This window comes from Brienomyrus brachyistius, chromosome 18, assembly GCF_023856365.1.
Source record: "Brienomyrus brachyistius isolate T26 chromosome 18, BBRACH_0.4, whole genome shotgun sequence".
In the NCBI taxonomy this organism is placed as follows: Eukaryota; Metazoa; Chordata; class Actinopteri; order Osteoglossiformes; family Mormyridae; genus Brienomyrus; species Brienomyrus brachyistius.
In genome coordinates, this window is record NC_064550.1 from 7,023,706 (window position 1) to 7,045,527 (window position 21,822).

At 41.2% G+C, this 21,822-nt stretch overlaps 2 protein-coding genes across 5 annotated transcripts; both read left to right on the forward strand.

Annotated features, from left to right (window-relative positions):
- Window positions 1-1,673: 1,673 nt before the first annotated feature.
- Window positions 1,674-6,473, forward strand: LOC125713498 (C1GALT1-specific chaperone 1-like). 3 transcript variants are annotated; one of them, XM_048984696.1, is made up of 2 exons: window positions 1,674-1,925; window positions 3,915-6,473. In XM_048984696.1, the coding sequence occupies exon 2, from the start codon at window positions 3,924-3,926 to the stop codon at window positions 4,878-4,880; it is 957 nt and encodes a 318-aa protein (XP_048840653.1). In that variant the 5' UTR covers window positions 1,674-1,925; window positions 3,915-3,923; the 3' UTR covers window positions 4,881-6,473. The 3 variants fall into 3 exon arrangements, with proteins under 3 accessions (XP_048840653.1, XP_048840655.1, XP_048840654.1); XM_048984698.1 differs by having other exon boundaries at window positions 1,674-1,860; XM_048984697.1 differs by having other exon boundaries at window positions 1,874-2,145.
- A 1,703-nt stretch (window positions 6,474-8,176) lies between these two features.
- On the forward strand, window positions 8,177-21,492 carry cul4b (cullin 4B). Of its 2 annotated transcripts, XM_048984687.1 has the most exons (21): window positions 8,181-8,501; window positions 8,591-8,867; window positions 9,480-9,595; window positions 10,381-10,484; window positions 10,678-10,747; window positions 10,843-10,916; window positions 11,813-11,975; window positions 14,871-14,960; window positions 15,070-15,152; window positions 15,277-15,344; window positions 15,507-15,625; window positions 16,217-16,409; window positions 16,725-16,829; window positions 16,916-17,026; window positions 17,240-17,325; window positions 17,427-17,534; window positions 17,634-17,747; window positions 17,914-18,019; window positions 18,621-18,793; window positions 18,971-19,123; window positions 19,434-21,492. In XM_048984687.1, exons 1-21 carry the CDS (start codon window positions 8,499-8,501, stop codon window positions 19,527-19,529), a joined length of 2,412 nt encoding a protein of 803 aa, XP_048840644.1. In that variant the 5' UTR covers window positions 8,181-8,498; the 3' UTR covers window positions 19,530-21,492. The 2 variants fall into 2 exon arrangements, with proteins under 2 accessions (XP_048840643.1, XP_048840644.1); XM_048984686.1 differs by having other exon boundaries at window positions 8,177-8,867.
- The last annotated feature ends 330 nt before the right edge of the window (window positions 21,493-21,822 follow it).

A 21,822-nucleotide genomic window follows, 5' to 3' on the forward strand; every position in this document is an offset into this window, starting at 1 on the left:
CTGCCCCAGTATCATTCATCCATCCATCCATCCTTCTTCCAATCACTTATCCAGTATAGGGTTGGGGGCATATTTTTTACCCATGGATATTTGTTAATTTCTCTGGGTTTAAAAATATTCTTTCAATTTAATTTTCCTCTTTTTTGTGTCCAATTTTTCCTAATGTATCAACCTTTAAAATCAGTACTTTACTTTTCTAAATCTACATTGTCTCAAGGCAGTTGCTTTTTGGTGTAAAATTACACTAACATCAATTTTCCAACTACCTACCCAGCACAGGGTAACTGGGGCCTGAATCACATCCCAGGCAGCATCAGGCAAATGGCAGCAGAATACCCTGGACAAGATGCCAACCTTTCTATAAGTTTTTATTTCTAAAGGCATTCATATCCCATATTGATGTTGCACAACAGATCCCTGGAAATCTGGCAAAGCAATCCTGTTGGAGCCGAATATGAAGTTGAATTTCGGATTTTGGAAGCAGAAAGTGGGTGGACTGAACTTGCTTGGTCCTCCATGCATCGATCGCTGTGGCTTAAACGTAGCCCTTTTAGGCAGAGCTGACCTCCCGGGCAGATGTGCACAACCTTCACTAAATAATGGTTAGCGGAACCCTGTCCTGCACAAATAATAATGTTTATATCAAAACTTTAGAAAAGGTAGTTCTTCACCAGTTATCATCTCTTCTGCTCAGCTATGACATCTTGGAGCCTTTTCAATCTGGTTTTTGGTCACTTCCTAGCACAGATACTACCCTCTTTAAGGTGTTCAGTGATACACTTTCAGCAGAAGACTCTGGTAACTGTTTGTTCTTATTATTTCTGAACCTAAGTGCGGCTTTTGACACAGCGCACCATAACTCAATGATAAGGTGTCTGGAAAACTTTGGCATCAGACACTGCCCTTAATTCGTTTACTTCGTATTTGATAGACAGCATCTTGTTAATTCTGTAAACGTTTGTGAAATACTGAAGGGACTATTAAGGAATTACTGGTGCCATGTTTGTTCATCATTAATGAATCGCATCTTTTATCTATTTTCAAGTAGCTACTATATTTGTTCGTGATTTGTACTTCAGTAGTAACTGAGTTCAAACTAAGTATTTCTGTCCCGTTAAGTAAACTTTTCAGAAAACTAGTCTAATCAGTTGCTGCCAAACACATTAACGCAAAACGCCATGATGGAGGAAGTATTAGCTGGGTTGGCAAAGACGAACCTTCACGGCAATTTTACAATACCACTAGAAAGATGAAATGACCTTACTGTGCTATTAAAAAGAAAACACCCTCTTCACAGCACAAGCGAGTTGATGCTCAATTCATTTCAGAGCACATGCTGCCCCCTACAGACTCACCAAGGCCACTTCCGCGCCTCCTTAAGTTGTTTTTTACATCCAAGTTTTCCATACAAAGACTAACAAACCAAATCTTAATTTCGTTTGGTTAATGCCCTTACCTTACCACCCTGGGCAAAGCAAATTATCCTGTTAGAAAACAGTATTTCTGCAGAAACAACAGAAGCAATTAAGTTTACCTTAAGGCAAAGAGGACAATAAACTCAAATCTGTTTTTTTCTGACATTTCCTGTTTAACAGCTTTGTCAGACAAGTTTACCACCCTTTTGAATAATGTTTTTCCTTCAGCATTCAGGGCTTCCAGATAATGTGTAGAAAGTATTTGAACAATTGAACAGTGATTCTGAACACTGTTTCAGGGGTGTGTATAAGTTGAAGTTCAGCTTTAAAAGCAATAAAACTGCTCAGGATTGTCAATCATAACGCAGCATTATACTATGAGCATTGCGAAGATCGACAGACGCATGTTATGACGTAAACCTTCCGGAAGTTTGACGTTTTACGGGTGAGTCGGCTGAAGGCGTCTCGCGCACTTAAAGGCACAGGTAGTGGTTTTGCTTGCGCGCCTGGGTGAGTAGCGAGAACTTTGTATTACATCTATCCTAGAACGAGAGACTTCAGTTTTAAGTAATCTATTTCATTAAGCGCAGCGGAACAACATTTTCAGATGTGTCTTTAACAAGGGAAAAGCTTCAAATACCCATTTTAGCCTTACATAAAATAGCTTGTATACAACAAGCGCAGAAATAGAGGAACTGCTGCATGTATCTCATGACCGCCAGGATATTAGGTACGTAACACTGTAAACGTTACGGTTAAATCGTTTTTCTGCATGTAGTTCGGATTTTATACGCGTTAAGGACTTTATCCGCTTTGAATTCTGTATTGTTCATTTAGCTGACTCCTCTAAAGTTTCAAAACATCATTCTCGCAAACTGGAGAGTCAGAAAGTAATTTTCTGTTTCCTGTAAGACGCGAAAAGAGATTTTGTTACCTTGTAAACAGAAATGTTCTTAAAAGAGTACATCTACGACTCCGAGGAAAGAGAACAGAAGTTTCGTTTAGGAAAAATTAAACATTTTAATTAAATCAAAGCTGTTTAACTACAGGTCTTCAACTATAATAGTTTGTACGACTAACAGCTCTTACATGGGGAGAGACAATATTACTTCATAAGACGTTCTGGACGTCGGTGTGCCAGGCTTGATTGCGATTTTCATTGCGGTAAATGTTAATCAAGAATCGCTCAGCTTTTAAAACGTATTATATCTGTCTGTTCTTGGGCAAAAGTTTGATATTGTAATTTCTTACACAGTGGTGCCATGGAACATGAACTTAATTCGACCCTGAAGGCTGGTCGAGTTGCGATTTGGTCGAGGTCCTAGTTGAATTCCCCCATAAGAAATAATGTAATCCGTTCTAGACCCCCAAAACACTGCCTATTTAAACCTACCTATCTACCTACTTAAGGATAAAAAGCACTGACAATCAATATAAAACTAATACACGCACGAAAAAGCACAAATATAAAAGCAATAAACATGAAATGACAATTTCTGAGCACTTTACCTGAATTGAGCTGATGACATACTGGAAGTGGCAGGTGGAGACGAGGAGGGATTGAGGGGCGATGGGGCTGTTTTAAACCGTACAGATTTTAGCGGGTCTGTTTTGTTGTCTAGTTGCAGTTTGATTTTTCTCGACCGACCCATTCGATGTTCGAATTGGTTGAGTTAAAGGGATCCGGGTATATGGTTGTCCCGTTGCCATGATAAATTCTCAAATTAATGAAGTTAACGCAAAATTCATTCGCGTTAAGCCAAACGTACATAGGTAGGGTTTTGTAAATATTTGTTTCCAAAAATTATAGTTTATTTTTTTCCCTATGGATAGTTAAAACAAAATGACCAATCATTCCTACATCCCAAACAACGTTAACACCTACGCGAAACTTTCAAGGCTTGTTGAAACTTGGAGTGGCATTTTATTGCGCAACCTGAAAGTCATTTTTGCGCGTCACAACAGACCTAAAGCACGGCACTGGCGACTAAATAAATATTTCCATCTATCCACTCACCCACCGAGAACTTTGCCTGGACCCCCTTTGGAGGTCGCTGCCTAGTTGGCCGATATCTGCATCCTGCCTTACGCTTCGCCGCACCTGCCTTAAAGTCGGAGATTTGTATTCCTGTTTCTCCGGGTCCGTTGGCTATTTTCAAAGTCTTCAATGACCGCTTAACTTATTCAGGATCGCGGGGGTCCTGAACCTATCATGGAGGCTATAGGCAAAAGGCAGGGAATAACCCAGGATCGCATCTGTCGTTTCAGTCTTTTAGTTCACATGAGAGCGCAATCAGTTAATTTTATTAAGCTATTTATCGAGGGACCTGCAGGATTTAAGTCATATTAATTGAATAAGCATTAAGGGATTGCATCTGTTTTAAATGAATGATAATTTTATTTCTGTACAAATGAATTGCTTTATCTGGGATTGCAAGCTGTAATTTCCATACTGCATACAAAGGATCCTTCTCACTGACATTGTGGTTATTTTGGTAGGTGTCTGAAATGCTGTCAGAGTTAAGTTCCTTCTTTAAAGGAGTGCTGCTTGGCAGCCTCTTCTGCCTGACGTTCTCCTACTTCGCTGACCTCGGGCAGCCGCCGCCACCATCCGCTATAAGGGACCATTTTCACCATCACATCAAGGCCTCCGGCAAAGAGGCGCTGATCCGGATGCCGGACTCTGTGAAGCTGGAGATGAGCCACAGTCTGCGGGTGTTTTGCATCATCATGGTGCGGCCCAAGATCCTCACCAAGTGGGCCGCGACGAAAGACACGTGGAGCAAGCACTGCGACAGGGCGGTCTTCTACACCTCGGAGTCATCCAAGGCCTTGGAGGCAGTAGATCTGCAGGAACAAGACGAGTGGGTGATGATGCGCAAGGCCCTGACGCACGCCTACAACAATGCCGGCGACCTGCGCTGGTTCTTCCTGGCGCAAGCCACCACTTTCGCCATCATTGAGAACCTGAAGTACCTCGTGCTGGACAAGGACCCCGAGCAGCCATTCTACATCGGCAACGTGCTGAAGTCGGGGGACCTGGAGTACGCCGAGTATAGCAGCGGCATCGTGCTGAGCTTCGAGGCTCTGAGACGCCTGACGCTCGCCTTCGAGGATGAGCTCAAGTGCCCCCTGAGCAGCCACTCGCTGTGGAAGCGCGCCGAGGAGAAGGAGCTGGCCGTGTGCCTGAAGTACACGGGGGTCTTTGCCGAGAACGGGGAGGACGCATTGGGAAAGGGGCTTTTCAACAGCAAGAGCGTGGGGGCGCTCATCGCGGACAGCTTATCGAACAATCCTGCAGATGTGGTGCAGAGCTGCTGTCCTGATCTGGCCATCACCTTCAATGGCATGACTCCTGAGCAGATGCACGTCATGATGTTCGGCGTGTACAGACTGCGGCCATATGGGCACGTTTTCCATGACTCTCTCATAATCTTGCCCGCTGAAGGGTCAGATAATGATTGATTGCGACTAACTGCAGCCTTTAGTCGCTTTAACTTGTTGGACTTTTAATCACACAAAGGACTGGCCGTGCCTTATGAAGGTATTTTAGCTTGTTTTTTTAACGCTGTTTTGTTTTTGAAGGTATGCAAAATTTCTTGTCCAAACCGGCATGGGGAGTCTGCTCTTTTGCATAGCCTTTAGCTGTTTGGAGGTCAAAGTCTGCCTCGCACAGCAGTGAACATATGTCACTAGTTGCTTTTTAACCAGATTTTATATTGACATTACAATAAATTATGTTTAGCTTTCCAGCAAAGCCCATATGCAAATATAAAGCAAGAACTTCAACATGTCGTTCAAACAGAAGGCATCGTTTAGTGTTTTTAACAGAACGACTCCAAGGTCAGTTTTTCATGTATATCCAGCAACTTTTCTGTTGCCCAAAACAACAGATGGTTATCAAAGAATGTGCAAATGGAAACTTACTTTCATGAACTAACCAGCTCAGGACAATAAAACATGAGAGGTTGTTGGGAATGATGGAACAATGACCTTGGGTCTGACATACAGAAGCGAGCAAACGGTGATGTGTGTAATGTCATTTAGTCAAAAGATCCAACTGTTGTTTCTTTTGTGAAATAGCCAGAAATCCAGGCTTCTTTTTCTGCTACATACTGTGAACGTTAAACAAAATTTAAATTTGTGTGGGGAGAAGAGAGCAGCTCAGTAAGAATGAAAGACACTTTCGTTCAGTTTGCCATTCTTTGGGTCGCATCGCACTGCCACCCAGTCGACTTTAGTTTTTTTGCCCTCTTGAATGAACTCTAGCACTCGCTTATGTTAATAGTGTTTCCAGGAACACCCTCACTACTGCCCCTGTTCCCCATCATTTGAATGTCAGCGTCGTCGTTTCCTGATTTTAAATGTTGTCACTTTTATGGGTCCATAGTATAAATATGTTGTGTGATTTGCCTGAAATGTGCTTTTTTTTCTGCATCTTCTATCAAGGTGATTTTAATTGACCACTTTGTTATTCAAGTTATTGTGTCGTCTCTTAGCTCAAACGCATTTCACTATATTTACAATCCAGTCATGCATTATTAAATAATGCATATTATATATATTTAAGTTACTTTACTATCACCCTGCACCAGGTAAGTGATTATGGAGGTTGACTAAATGAATAATTTTATTTATTTGATACTGCAGTGATTTGCAATCAGAAGGGGTTTGTAGTAATAATAGATTTTTTATATGGATTTTTACAATGAAGATTTGAGCTATGCTGGGATCAACAATGATGTATTTTGAACAAAAATATTTTCCAGTTTTTGTAAATTATAATTGCTGTATATTATATTTGTCTGTACAAATATAATTATGTATACAGTGTGTAATTTAAATTATGAAATTAAATGTATTAAAATATATAGCTTTCCTTTATTTTCTGTACTGGAGAGTGGATGTGATATGAGATTGACAGAGCGAGCTATTTTTTCTTGATGATGTACTTTATTAAGAGCATTTTATGTATGTAAAAGATTCATAGTGGGAAAAACATGTACAAAAATATGGGTTCTCAGAATTTCTAAGCAAATAAATATAAATCCAGAAATATTTCTGTTTTCATAAGTGCAATATCCCCCACAACTTTTACTATGTACTGTGCTATGTACAAGGTTCCTATGTAGAGTTTGATTTTGGTGTTTAGTGTTTGAAGTCTAGATAAGTATGGAAATATATTGGTGTTTTGAGACTAATGCAACAAATTGGCCTGCTGTGTATTATTTAAAAGAAAATCTGAATTTACTCATTGATCTATGTCATTAATATGAGCTGGTTGTCTACAGCAGAATGTGAACAGGGTGCAGACTGAAGAGCCTCGTCAATCCAAGGACCGGGGCTGTGCGAAACATGCATGAAGCAAATGGTTGGCCACAGAGCAGGCAGGAGCAATGCTGTTTAGCTGCAGCCAGCGGCAGATCCTGGCACTGAAGTGCTCAAAAACAGAAACGCCACTTCACTTGATAGGGCCCAAATACTTAGTAATAATTCAGTTACTACTAAAGTACAAATCATTAACAAATATAGCTGCTACTTGAGGTAAAAGATACTTCACAATTAATGATGAACAAATATGAGATCGGTATTTCGCTTTTGGTATTCATCACTTCTTCCTTCAGTAGTTCACGAAGGTTTACAGAATTAACGGATATAGTAACAAATATAGTAACTGCTTGAGATAAAACATGCGTCACGATTTATTAATGATGAAATAGCATGAGATCAGTATGCGACTAACACTTGGTTAGTGGGTAATTAATGCGATGTTATTTGTGCCCCTCAAGTACATTGTCACCAAAAATTGTTTATCCACATGCAACCAGTTGCAGATATTTTGTGTGTGGGTGTGTGTGGTTGTGTATACAGCCATTGAAAAAATTAAGATGGGCGTCCATCTGTGAATAACATTTTTTTTTGCAAACTCCAGTCTGGTTCGTTCCTGTTTCTCTTTAATGAAGGGCTTCTTCTTTGCTTTATTAGACTTCAGTCCTGCTTCTAGGAGGCTGATTTGAACCGTCCTATCAGTGCACTTCACACCTGCACTTAATGTTCCCTGTTCCTTCTGAAGGTCATTTGATGTCATCCTACGATTCTTGAGAAACTGTCAGATAAGTTAACGGTCATCTCTGGCATTATAATGTTGCTTCTACCCTCTACTTCGCTGTTTCTGGTCGTTCCCAGTATCTTCTGCTTCACCTTACTCTTGTGTACTGCTGTCTTAGAAATTTTTAACCTGGAAGCAACCTGCTGCTCAGCATAATCTTCTGCCAACAGCACCATGATTAAATCAGATTTAAAAATGCAGATGTTTGAGAATATAGGATGGTGTCAATTTTTTTTACGGCTGTATAAAGACACACACACACACACACATGTACATATGTACCTGTCCTGATGTATTATCATCAGCCAAGTCAAACTCAATTATATGGCTATTGTTCACAATTCCTGGCAAATGGCAGTAAGACAAATACACACATACTTAGCACTAGTTGCTTGCCAAACTTGTGACTAGAACTAGTTTAATTTAACGTCATTTATACAACATGCGTTTCGTAATTGATATACCGCCATCTTGCGGCTGAAATAATATGACAAACAGCGGCTTATTTGACATTTCCGTGCGAAACAAGTACTTCCGGGGGCATTCATATTTTCAAATACGCTTAATTAAAACAAACCTTTGAGTATGTTCAGGTGCTCACTTTCCGATGTAACAATGCATTTATTACCTTCGGGTAAAAGTAAGAGTCAGAAGTTTAAAAAAAGCCCAACCTTAAAAACGCGACATTGGTCAACAGGAAGTGATATACCGCCATGTTTTTTCTGCCAATAACAAGAAAAAGAGGCTCTAGAGTGGAGCTGTAGTTTAATTTTATTGTCTGTTTTCAATTAGAAAAAGAAACGTAGACGCTGGGGATTGTTAAGAAGTTAGCTCAACGCGTCGGGGACGGATATCGAGGCTTTTAGGATTAGCAGATTAGCTATTTGATTTTGTAATTTTTTTCATGTTTCCAACAGGTTTATCTTCCCCTAATCCCCCAGCGCCAGCTCAGGACGTTAGACCAGCAGCTTCTGATGGTAATAACGGCAGCTCCACGTCCAAGAAGAGGAAAATAAACAGCTCCGATAAGGAAGACTTTGACTCGGTGTCTTCGTCTCCCCCGAAGATAATCAGCAATTCCTCGGCGTCTTGCTCCGGTGCGGCCGCTTCTCACCACAATCAAAAGAAGTTGAGGTTTGAGGACTCAGTCGATTTCATTGGACTGGATGTGAAAATGGCTGAGGAGTCCTCGTCGGCATCGTCTTCTAACAAGGCTAAAATGTTCCTGGCCGCCGGTGTCGGCCACCACGCCAACGGGCTGACCAAGTCGGCCGGCACCGGCACTTTCTCCAACAACAGCAAACCCGGGGCCGCTAAGAAACTAGTTATCAAGAACTTTAAAGGTATCCGGCCAGATAACCAGCAGGCTGTTTGTCTAATTAGGCGCTTATTGCGAGTGTGTATCATTTCTGTAACCCCCAAAAAGAAATATCACATGCATCTATCGCCCTGTAAAGTTTAACCCCCAACGCAGTTTAATTATAGGAGCAGTATCTCGTCTTTATGGTTTTATCAGGCTTCATCTCGATGGAAATCTGTCTCTAAAATTACCAGCCTAGTATAACTTATTACTTTTTCTTCATAAAATATCACATCACCCCACTATTTTTAGAAACATGTTAGATTGATAAATTGGTTCTAACTATTGACCTATAAACAGTCTGACCAGCATGTTAACAACTAATGAACTGAGAGCACTGAGAGTTCATTCTGCAAAATCATATTTTTCTCCTTAAAAACCCTTTTGCAGTTTTGAGCACTATATGAACTTTATGGCAATTTTAACAAAGTGAAATATTGCAAATCCACAGAAATTTAAATGTGATGCCCATCATATTGTATGTGAAGTCCCTTTTTTCTGTAAAGACTCATTTTCAAACAAGAAAGAATATTTTATTTTTGGTACCGATATTTTTGTTCAATATCATCTGAAAATCACCATCTTTTGCTTCCAGAAAAGCCTAAATTGCCAGAAAACTACACTGATGAAACTTGGCAGAAACTGAAAGAGGCTGTGGAGGCCGTTCAGAACAGCACGTCGATCAAGTATAATCTGGAGGAGCTGTACCAGGTGAGGTGTGCTCCGGGGCATGAGCTGCCTGCACTGTGGCAGTTTGAGGTGGGCTTGTTAGCGATCATGCTAAGAGCCCACAGCTGTCGGATGAAAAACCATGAACTATTGCTTTCATGTTATAGATAACAGGAGGGCTGAGTTTCTTTACAGGGCGGCTGAGCCTATTTCATTCTCTTCTTTTGGAAATGGATGATCTCCAGGCGCTGGTGATATGTGTAGATGTGATGCCGCTAATGCACTTTAAACGCGTGGCTCAGCGGGATAAGCCCCTGTGCCTGTAATCAGGAGGTTGCCGGTTCAAGCCCGGCTTCAGCAGAATAGTCATACCTGCAGGTCCTTGAGTGAGGCCCTTAACCCTTAAAGGCCACTGCTGCAGGTGGCTGCCCTTCACAGCCAGCTTGTTCTCACCTACAGAGAGCAAGTGGGGGAAGCGTTGAATTTCCTGATGGCATCAGTGAAGTATCAATAATAATTATTAATAAAGTAGTAAAACCATAAACACCAACTAAATAACCATTAATTCCAGTAATGGTGCTGAATGTTTTTTCACTCAGTCGAGCCCTCAGACGTCAGATCCCTTCTTTCGCTATGAATGATCATTTGATATTCTAAAGGGACCTTCCTTCTAGGTTGGAGAATCAGGGAATGTTTTCTATCCGCAGTTGATCGTTCTCTTGTGCTTAATTGCTGTTCTGCCAGTGTCATGTACAAACAGTGCTCTGTCATTACCCTAATTGTAAGCATTATTGTTATGAATTCTGTTTTCTTGCTTTGCATTACAGGCTGTCGAGAACCTCTGCTCCCATAAGATTTCTCCAAAGCTTTATAAACAGCTGAGAGTCGTCTGTGAAGATCACATAAAGGCTCAGATTCACCAATTCAGAGAATATCCTTTCTTCTCTTCTGTCTTCAAGACATGTAAAATATTTTTTGAATGTCATGGTTTAATTGTATATATTATTGTACAATTTATCATGTGCAAGTTATCCTGAGTGAGATTCCTATATGTAATTTCATGGTGGTCTGATGTGATAAGCTAGGTGCAATTCTTTTTTATTTCTCCTTAATTCCAACTTCACGGAGGCATTGGACAGCGTGCTTTTCTTGAAGAAGATAGACAAATGCTGGCAAGATCATTGCAGACAAATGGTAAAGTGACTAATAAAATTGTATAATTTATCAACAGTTTGTTTAAAGAAAGTTGCCTGAAAGAAATGTCTAAAGGTTTTTTTTTTTTTTAACAGATCATGATTAGAAGTATCTTTCTATTTTTGGATCGAACATACGTATTGCAGAATTCAATGCTTCCCTCCATTTGGTAAGTGGTTATTTCCCTTCATCTCTTTTCGACAGTGCTGATCCTAACCCTCCTACTTTCTTACTGGAGGACTCTGGATGCTGTTGGAGACACGTTTTTAAAGTTTGTTTTTAGCAGGTTTAATAAGAGTTTCAATATGTTTCAGTGGTTTGGGTTTGGTTACATTTACTTTGATATTTATTCCTAATATTCCTGAATTTATAGCCTAATATTCATTTTATTCTGGGAAAATATCTTATTACGGCCAAGGAAGTGATTTGTTGTTGTGGTACTGTGGTCAAAGTATGGTGCTTTGACCAGGCAGGTGGTGATAGTCACCCTATTTCTAGGGCAACTATCCACTGTCCAGGGTTGGGGGACTGAATGGTTTCAATAAGTAGACTGGTGTTGATGAAGGGAAACTATTTGATTAACAGAAAATAATGCTTAAATTGTTGCCTATGTCATAATCAAGGTCTGATTGTTTGGTGCATGGCTGACACCTAAGAACTGAGGAATCAATCAGAATGTGTAAACTGGAAGGGGGTGTGTCAAATCCCTCAGACTAACCAATGGGATGTGGTTTCCTGGCTAACCAATGATAATCAATAATAGCAAGAGCTCTGTAAATTAAGTTTGGGGCAAGGCTATTCTTTGGAATTCGGATACACTAGTGATGGCCAAATGAAACTGCATGAACCGCTTGCTGTATCTTCTCACCCCACTAGGTGGTGCTGCCTGCTAAACAAAAATAGGCTCCCAACATGCCAATCTAGTGGGGTCAAGAGATACAGCGAATAGTTCATGAGACTTTGTTTCTCCATCACTAGGATAGATTCTTCCTTGAAAATGAATTGGCTTTTTTTTTTTTTTGGTACTTCAACAGCGATAAACACGCGGCTCTGCTCTCTTTGCAGGGACATGGGCTTGGAGCTCTTCAGATTCTACATCATCAGTGACCAGAAGGTGCAGAAGAAGACGATCGACGGCATCTTGCTGCTGATTGAGCAGGAGCGCAGCGGCGAGGCTGTGGACCGCAGTCTGCTGCGCAGCCTCCTCAGCATGCTGTCTGACCTGCAGGTGAGCTGCGCACACTTTGCCGCCGTTCATTTTGAAGCCTCAGCCTCAACAGCAATTCCCTGTCATGTTATGATGGAAGGTCGTAGCTAGGAAGTCCTACGGACAGCTGCAGCAGATCCCATTGGTCCAGACCAGCTGACTTTTAATTTAAATGTCCCATAGGGTTTGCTGTGTGTTAATATGAGACTTTCTGAGGTAGGGTTGCAAATTTCTGGGAATTCTCCGTAATTCCTGTATATTCCCAGTAATTCCTATGGAAAGTTTCCGACTTGGAATATTTCCAAAATCTTAACTTTCCATGGAATAGAAACTACCCTACTCCAAGGTGACTGTGTTGAGATGGACTCTTTAAAATGTTTATTTTATTATTATTATTTTTGTGACATGCAGTCGTACTTGTACAACATACAGTGTAAATTCTTGTTAGAGAAATTGTCATGTAAAATATATAGAATATAATAAATGATTAATTGCACTGGTGATACTGCAGCATAATTCTGAGGTTGTAATGTAATTATATTGTGAAGCTACTCTAAGGTTAAATAGGCTTGGATCTCAAGAAAAGTTTGGCCCATTTTAAAATACACACTAAATTGGGGGGGTTATTCAAAAATTCTCTATTAGGCCCCATGAAATGAAATGAACCAAGCACTGGATTTGCATAAACATTCATTAAGAATGGGGGTGGTCTCTTATGCTTGGGGATTTTAATTAGGTGACTAATATCTCCAGTGCCCTGAGGTAAGGTTACAAGTTTGTTTATTAAAGATAACAGCCATATTTTTTGCTCTTTAGCTAAAGGCTGCCTATTGGAGAAGTGATTTGTTGAACAAGCAGTACCTCATCCCAGTTGAGGGCTGGGCGATATTATACGTGCACAATAACCACCAGGGCTACCGATGACACGCGAAACATTTGGCAGGGGACCAGCTTTTCATTATTGTATGGTCATTTATTTACACCTTATTACATGGTATTTACATGCCACACGTGCTTTCTGAGCTTATTTTCATGGTATTCTGGCCTACTCAGATATGTCATAATTTGATGTGTAACAAATACTGACAGTTTTGATATCATTTTTATGACAAGAAAACTACTTGCGCCTATTGAAATTTATCAATTTTAGTCTTATCTGTGCCCTTGAGAGGTAAAGTGAGCTATCCCACATTTTTGACCCCTACCCCCTTTTTATTGAATATTTTCAATTGGATAAGTTATTATCTAAGTCATACCTCTGTGCTACCTATGATATATATCAATTGTAGGGTATAGGCACACTGATTTTTTTGAAAAAAATGTAACTTTGGAGCTCATTTTCTCAAAACTTTGTTTTTGTGGGATAGCCCACTATACCTCTCAAGGGCACATCTAATATAGAAAATTGCAGGCACTACAAATGTAATGTATAAATGCTGAGATTAGAACCTCTGCGATGTAGGAATGTAGGGGTTTCATTGGGGACCTTTCTTTGGCTTAGTATTGTGAAGGAATACATTGTTAGTGCCAGGCAGAAATTAATATCTTTGATTTTGCGTCTTTCACTTGTTAAAGTTATCTGACAGACAGCAATGCTATCTAATATAATACAATTTTATAACATCTGAAAGACACTGAAATAGAAAAGCATCGCTTAGTTTATGATCCACTGGATAAATAGACATGAGAGACGGTTTTAGAGTGTAATGCCGAATCGTTTTTCTGCCTATGTACGCTATGATTGCTAAAGTGAAATTTGAGAATGAAACTTTGTCTGCATTTTAGCCTCAAACAACAAACCGACACCGAAGCAGGTCGGCGTGTTTACGTGTGAGAGGTGTTCGTTACACCGTGGCCTCATCCTGTTTCAACTGCTTTACCGGAGCTCGACGTCAAACATACATATACAAACTTTTGTGAATAAATATGAAAATATGAAGTAATTGTTTTTCTAAGAAATAGAATCCTGCTTTTTGTGGTTATTTTTAGTAGAACTCCAGCCAGTTTCTGAGTGTGTTTCTATCCCTTTTTATATAGGCTTATAATAAATAAAGTTTTTCCTCAGAAGGGTCGCACGTTTATCATGGAAGCGAATATGCGCTTTTTCTGTGTAATGTGAATAATATCGATGATTCATGGTCTATTAGGCGTGTGTTTTAGTTGAAAATGTTTAAGATATGTGCCTCATTACACACGGGATTACTCTGGAAAACTTTAGCGCACAACATAGCCACTTGGATGACCTGTTCGCTGGATTCCAACTTTATGCAATTCATGTCTGCATTACACTTATCCAAAGTCATGAGCCTGAGATTAATGGGTGCGAACATCAACGGTTTTTGCGTTTGTCAGGTTCTAAGGGTTAAACAGATTAGTACGGCTAAAATATTGAGGCATTTTATGACACCAAAAAGTAAGTAATCAGTATAAATTCTGCATAGCCTTATTTAATAAGTGTCAGATTTTAAAATGTGAAAAGGACTGTCGCACCTCCAATGTCTTTTTACTTTAACCGCAGCATCTCCTCTTAAAAGATGTGCTGACTGCTGAGCTGTACCTTTCTTCACTGCCACTTCAGTGCATATCACACTGATATATACCAAACCTTAGTATACTAAAGCAGTATTATGTGGCGTCTATACAGGTTACTAACTTTTGGGTGTCTCAAAACGGATCTCAATAATATTTTAACCGTACTACTAATCTGCTTAAACTGGGTGTAGATAAATGTGTATAGTACCGAAAAACTGGTGTCTGTCAAAACGTTTTGCCTGCCTTCTGATGCCCTGGTGATTATTATGTCACGCATATGCAGTTTTGATATGACATTGCCCAGTCCTACACCAGTTGTATCGGTGTTCTTTCATTTGGTATAGTTTGAAAGCAATTTATTGATGAGATCCCATCCCCTGGCAGATCTACCAGGACTCGTTTGAGCAGCGGTTTTTGGAGGAGACAAACCGCCTCTATGCTGCTGAGGGACAGCGCCTTATGCAGGAGAGAGAGGTGATCTGTGTTCCTTAGGGGTCTGGGGCTCAGGCCTCTGCATAGCATCTGCACAAGCCTTACATTTACCAAGTACTCAGGCTAACCTCCCTCTGCTGCAACGTGACAGGTTCCGGAGTATCTGCACCACGTAAACAAACGTTTGGAAGAGGAGGCGGACAGAGTTATTACGTATTTAGACCAGAGCACGCAGTAAGTCATCAGATTTCACGCTAACTTGCTGCCCGCTTGTCTCTCTCTGGCTTTTGTTGGAGTAAAAAGACTTGAATGTGATTGTTACCCTGATAACCTTTGTCGCGTTTCTGTCCTTACAAAGGAAACCCCTGATCGCAACTGTGGAAAAACAGCTCCTGGGTGAACACCTGACGACAACTCTCCAGAAAGGTATGTCTCTCAAACGCACGTTGGTCATTTCACAAGCTCTGCTATTAAGCTCGAATAGCTTTTTTTCCTCCAAGATTATGTGCCAGTTTATTTTTGTTTATTTTTTAACCTCTTGTCTTTTGCTCATGTTTTTTTCCCCCAATTTTTCCTGCTTGAATCCAGGCCTGAACCACCTTCTAGATGAGAACCGAATCCAGGACCTGTCACTGCTATATCAGCTTTTCAGCCGAGTAAGAGGGGGCGTGCAGGTTCTGTTGCAGCACTGGATAGAATACATTAAGGTAGGCAAAGGAGGCTTGTGTTTGGGTGTTTCTCAATAGCAAGAGCGGTCTTTATAACTTGCCTCCCAAAGACGAACTTGTGGTGCAGTGAATCATGGGATTGGACTTGTTTGCCAAGGACGGAGCTGCTATCCTTGATATTTGGGGCAGAGCAAGACGAACATCCAGAGATTTTTACCATCCTCTGTAATTGTTCTTAGTATTGGTCTTCTTAGAACTGGTTTTTGGCAATAACAAATGATGTAAAACAAGTACACAAGAACACAAGTACGGTCAAGTTCACATTGAGAAACCCTGCGTGTTGAATCGATGTAAACAAAATGTATCTGTGTGGTGAAGAATTAAAATGATTGGCTGGGTGGATATTTTTCAGTAGCATTTCTTGATGGCGTCATGTTGTATGACAAGTATGCAACCATAGGTATTTTGATAGGTTTGAAATGTTAAGTTTACCAGAAGGTAATATCAGTTTTGTGCATATGATTGCTTAAACATCTTGAGGTTGTAACGTTAGTGAATATCGGTTTTGTGCTGGTAATTCTCTACCTCTAACAGAACATTTTGTTTCTGGTGGCTGTTGACATTCCTCAGGCCTTTGGAAGCACCATAGTCATCAACCCCGAGAAAGATAAGACCATGGTGCAGGAGCTCTTGGACTTCAAGGACAAAGTGGATCACATAATAGATGTCTGCTTCTTGAAGAATGAGAAGTTTGTCAATGCCATGAAGGAGGCCTTTGAAACCTTCATAAACAAACGACCAAATAAACCTGCAGAGCTCATTGGTTAAGTTTCCATTCAGTACCATTTGTGGTGGTATATCTCCAGATTTTGTTGGTGTAATTTTAGCTATAAGTGCAGGATGGAAGCAGGATCTTTTTTGTTCGACTCTGAACATCGGATTTAAGCCAACTGAAGCTCTTCGGTGTTCATAAAGACCTGTCTCTTCTATCATTGTTTGTGGTTTCCACCTCTCCATTTTTTGCACATGTTGTATTAACATAAAACATTTGTTCTGTGAACCAAGATATCTTGAAGAAAAGAAATTCAAAGTTCCCAAAAGCTCAATTCTTTTTCTTTATTTTTCATTTCATTTTCAGCTAAATATGTGGATTCAAAGCTTAGGGCTGGGAACAAAGAGGCCACGGATGAGGAGCTGGAGAAGATGCTGGACAAAATCATGATCATATTCAGATTCATATATGGTGAGTCGTCCTGGCAGGGTGGTGGTGCTTATTCGAACGATTCTGATGTTGCTGGGTTTTGACGCCGAATGCCGTCGTATAAACAGGAAAAGACGTATTCGAAGCCTTTTACAAGAAGGATCTGGCCAAGCGGTTGCTGGTCGGGAAGAGTGCCTCTGTGGACGCCGAGAAGTCGATGCTGTCCAAACTGAAGCACGGTTAGCACCACCCGCCGATACGGGCTTCTGAATTTCACGTAAACGCTGGAGGTAGATGGGACCACCAATTAGGTGCTCAGAAACACTGCTTGCTGGTGTAGACCCTTTTTCTAGAGGGGAAGTTAAAAGTAGCCACGGTTTTCTTGGGGATGTGGGTCTAGTTGACCACCTTTCTTGTTGCATTGTTTTAAAAACTCTGCACCCTGCTGGCAGAATGTGGTGCTGCATTCACCAGCAAACTGGAAGGCATGTTCAAGGACATGGAGCTGTCCAAGGACATAATGGTGCAGTTTAAACAGGTGAGTCGGCCTGTGCGTGACCTTGAGAAACGTCTGCTCTGCCTCCTCTTGTAAATTTCACAGCGGTGGGTCCTTATGAGATTTTTTTGTTCCTGTTGCAGTATATGCAATGTCAGAACATCCCAGGCAACATTGAGCTGACGGTGAACATCCTCACTATGGGATACTGGCCGACCTATGTGCCTATGGAAGTCCATTTACCTCCCGAGGTCTGTCTAAGGCTACATGGCTGTTCTTAATGACCAGCCCTTTTATGTTATCTGTCAATGTATACGATGGATCATATAAAAAAGTCCTTTTTTCATCAGATGGTGAAGCTGCAGGAGATATTCAAGACTTTTTATCTTGGCAAGCATAGCGGCAGAAAGCTTCAGTGGCAGTCCACACTGGGACATTGTGTCTTGAAAGCTGAATTTAAGGAGGTAACTGTGTTTCTTGGTGTGTCATTGTCCTCAGAATGTTAATTGGATGTTTGATGTTGCCACTGCTGCACTTTAATTGCCGCTCGGGGGGGTCATAGACTGTTTATGTCTGAAATATGAGAAATGCCATACCGTACTAAACAATATTTCTCCAAACTCCTTGTAGGGTAAAAAGGAGCTTCAGGTTTCCTTGTTCCAAACACTGGTGCTTCTCATGTTTAACGAAGGAGAAGAGTTCAGTCTGGAGGAGATTAAACAGGCAACAGGAATAGGTTTGTGGGCTTTTACTCCACAGATTGCATGCATCGTGCTAAAATGTCCTGGTTTCGGAAATGTATAACTTTTTCGCATCTAATAACCTGAGTAACCTGACTGAGACCCAAAGGTGAAATTTCTGCATTCATCGAGACAAATGTGTGCTTTTGGTTTTTCTGTGAATGGGGAGGTAACTGCGATGCAGCCGACTGCCAGACATCTGTGAGCAGCACCTGCATCTGCATGTGCTCGGCCTTTTTGGCTTCGGCTTTGAAGGATTCTCTGTCTGCAGTGGCCTCCGTGGCATATTATCATTTTGTGGAAATTTGTATATGTTAGACAGTGGATTTCAAACAGATGCCTCCTGCCATTATCAGGTCTTTCGAAGCGGTGTTACCCAACCCGGTCCTTGGGGTCCAACAGGTGGTTCACATTTTTGCTCCCTGCCAGACGGCCCACATTTTTGCTCCCTCCTTGCTAGCTCCTATAAAGTAAAACTGTGGACCATCCGGGAGTCCCCAAGAACCAGGTTGAGAAACACTGTCTTTCAGGACCCATATTTTATTTATATATTTTATTTATTTATTTATTTATTTATTTATTTTTGCACATGCACAGAGGACAGTGAGTTGCGTCGGACCCTGCAGTCGCTGGCCTGTGGGAAAGCGCGGGTCCTCTCCAAAACACCAAAAAGCAAAGATGTGGAGGACGGCGATAAATTCACCTGCAACGACGACTTCAAGCACAAACTCTTCAGGATAAAGATCAACCAAATCCAGATGAAAGAAACGGTTTGCTGGCCTGTCCTCTCCCTGTCTCCATCTCCCTCTTTTGGCTGTCGTTGTTAGCTAGCTGTGCCGCCGCTTCCCAAAGTGGCCTATTGTAGCTGTGTAGGCTTCTGAACAGTGATGCCCTGCTACCCTCCGATGGCGCTTCTAATTCACTCAGAGTGCGTCTCGCTTCTGCAGGTGGAAGAACAAGCCAGCACCACTGAACGGGTCTTCCAGGACCGGCAATACCAGATAGATGCGGCCATCGTGCGGATCATGAAGATGAGGAAGACTCTAAGCCACAACCTGCTGGTGTCAGAAGTGTACAACCAGCTGAAATTTCCCGTCAAGGTGAGTGAAGGGGCCGCCTGAGAAGGCCGTGGGGCTAAATTCCAGCTGGAGCCACGCTTTTTAAAGTGCCTGAGGTTTCTCTCCGCCTCTGTGTGCGGCTCTGTGGGTTTCCGGACTTCGGTTCGAATCCCGCGACCGACATAGTAATTCTACTGTTTGGCCCTTAACCCCAATTACTCCATGCACTGGCTGACCCTGTTTTCCCAGCTGTCCATCACTTAAAATAAATCTGCTGTATAAATAAATGATAAATGTGAGCAGTAATGTAAAAGGAGGAACTTTTTTTTTTTTTTTCCTGCTCTCTTGGCAGCCTGCTGACCTAAAGAAAAGAATAGAATCACTCATTGACAGGGACTACATGGAACGTGACAAGGAGAACCCAAACCAGTACAACTACGTGGCGTAGAGGAGGGCGGATCGATACAGAGCACCGACTCCTTTGAGCACTTGGGCTCCTCCCCCAAGTTTCAGTGGATGTTACTACTACCCTGTTCAACCTGGTGACCGATATCTGAATGGACACGCCCCCCCCTCCCCCCGCCCCCCTCAACTGAGCAAGGCTTGGCTGGCAGAATGTTCCAGCGGACTGCATGCCCAATAAAGTATATCACCCATACACAGAATCCAAGGCTGTTCTCCACCACAGCAGTAAACCAACCAGGCCCTTTTAAGGAAAGAAAAGTATTTATTTTGGAAACGACTTATTTTGTCTGCTTGTTTATTGCTTTTTCCTTTTTTTTTAAGATGCTTTTTCTTTTTAAATCACTTTGTGGGGAAAAAAAAAAAAGATTCTCGTCACTTGTGAAAGAAGAGGGGAAAACTTTGAATAAATTGACATTAATCTGTTCGATTATTGATGTGTCACAGTCCCCTTTCATTGATACTCCATCTGGGATGAACCCCCCCCCCCCCCCCCCCCCCCCAAAGAAAAAAAGAATCGTGAGGTTTCAGGAATTGTGATTTTGTTTTTTTTCTTCAAGATATCTGGGTTCATAGAACGAAATAGTCATTTCTTGGTACAATTTTTAAAGTGTCAGCATTTGTTAAAATTTCACGCTGCTAAGGATTCTCGCAATCTTTGTCTTCTATCACAGAATATTTAAAATAGAGTAACATTGGCAGTTGCAATTTGCAACAAGAAAGTAGTTCTAGCCTTAAACCATGTTTTTTTTTTTTGTAATCTGAATTACTGTTATCGATCATTTCAGTACTTATAGATGGGCAACCCTGAAGCAGTTTGTCGTCCCTGTTCTCCAGGCCAGTGGGGCTGTACAGTCAGCAGGCTGGCAGCCTTGATGGCTTTGCAAACCGTGCGAAGTATGGCTTCTATGTCTGAGAACTGAAACCTTCTCCCTTGCCTCCAATTAAAATGCCCCCCCCTTTTCCTTTCATATGTTATGTATCAGTTTTGCCCTTCCTCCCTTCAATGTTAATCTGTTCACTTTTGTTGCCCGAGTGCTATACGTGAAAGTTCAGTTTTTGTGCTTTATAATATATAGTGTATCAGACTTGTTTTGCAGCTGTTTTGTGTGGGGAGGGGGTAGCAGTGACACGGATTTGTTTGTTTTTATAAAAACTAAAACAGCTGAGCCAGTGGAATCCAGAATGTTAACCATGAGAAGAGGGTTAAGCGTGATTAACCAATCAAAGAAAGCCAGCTTGTCTTTGACAGCATCTACTGCGATGTGTCCACCAGCACGCCACGTTTAATGAGAGCGAAATGTTACGTCTGATGTCTAGACGTTGGTGGATTCTAGTTTTCTACTGATATTAAGTGAAAACTGTGCCAAATTTTTATTAGGTTTTAAGTTGGTATATGTGTTTACAGCCATGTCCTAACATTGTTCTCTGGGTGGTTGGTCTGGGGAAAAAAAAACATCAACCCAAAGGAATCGTGTGTTTGGTAATTAATACAGAACATGACCAATGAAGCGATGCATTGGCATCAAAAAGCTAAATTTCCTGTGTAGAAAACAGGTTTTGAAGGTGATTTTGTTTGAATTTGATATTTAGCTGTGAATTGCATTGGTCACCAGTCAAAGTAATGAGAGAAGTTTGAAAGCCGCCAGTTCGTCCCCTTCCACCGATTCTCTTACCGTTGCACGTTAAGCACAAAACGCTGTGAACTTGTTTTAAGGAATTCTTGGGTTTTAGGCCAAATTAATCCTTTTTAATGTTAGAGGATCCACTTTTCAAAATGAGGCTTTGAACGGGCATGTTAAGGTCTCCAAGTTAAGTATCATAGCTGATAATCTTTCATACTTTGCATAAAGGTTGATAAGGGTATGTTACATAATGTAAATAGTGAACCCTTTGAGAGAGAATGGGTGTGTACTAGTTTGTGTGTGCCAATAAATATTCAAAGAAAAGTTTGTACTTGTTCATTTCTAGATTTCAAGCATTACGGCTTTATGGACCAGTCTAGATAAAAACCATTATATTATAAACCGTTGCTGTAAGTTATAGTGAATTTCCCTTTTCTGCTGGTCTGTTATTGCAAGTAGGTCACACAAAAATTGAACTACAGGAAATCCGAATACTCCTTTATGATGAATGTAGAAATAAAGGATGTAATGCATCGACTTGTTAGTGCCTTAGGTCAGCTGAAGGGGGTCAGTGTGCTCAGTGTCTAACGTGTCATAGGACTGTCGGGGCAGAGGTGCACTGTGTCCGCTAAAGCGATGCTTCTTCGCAGTGAT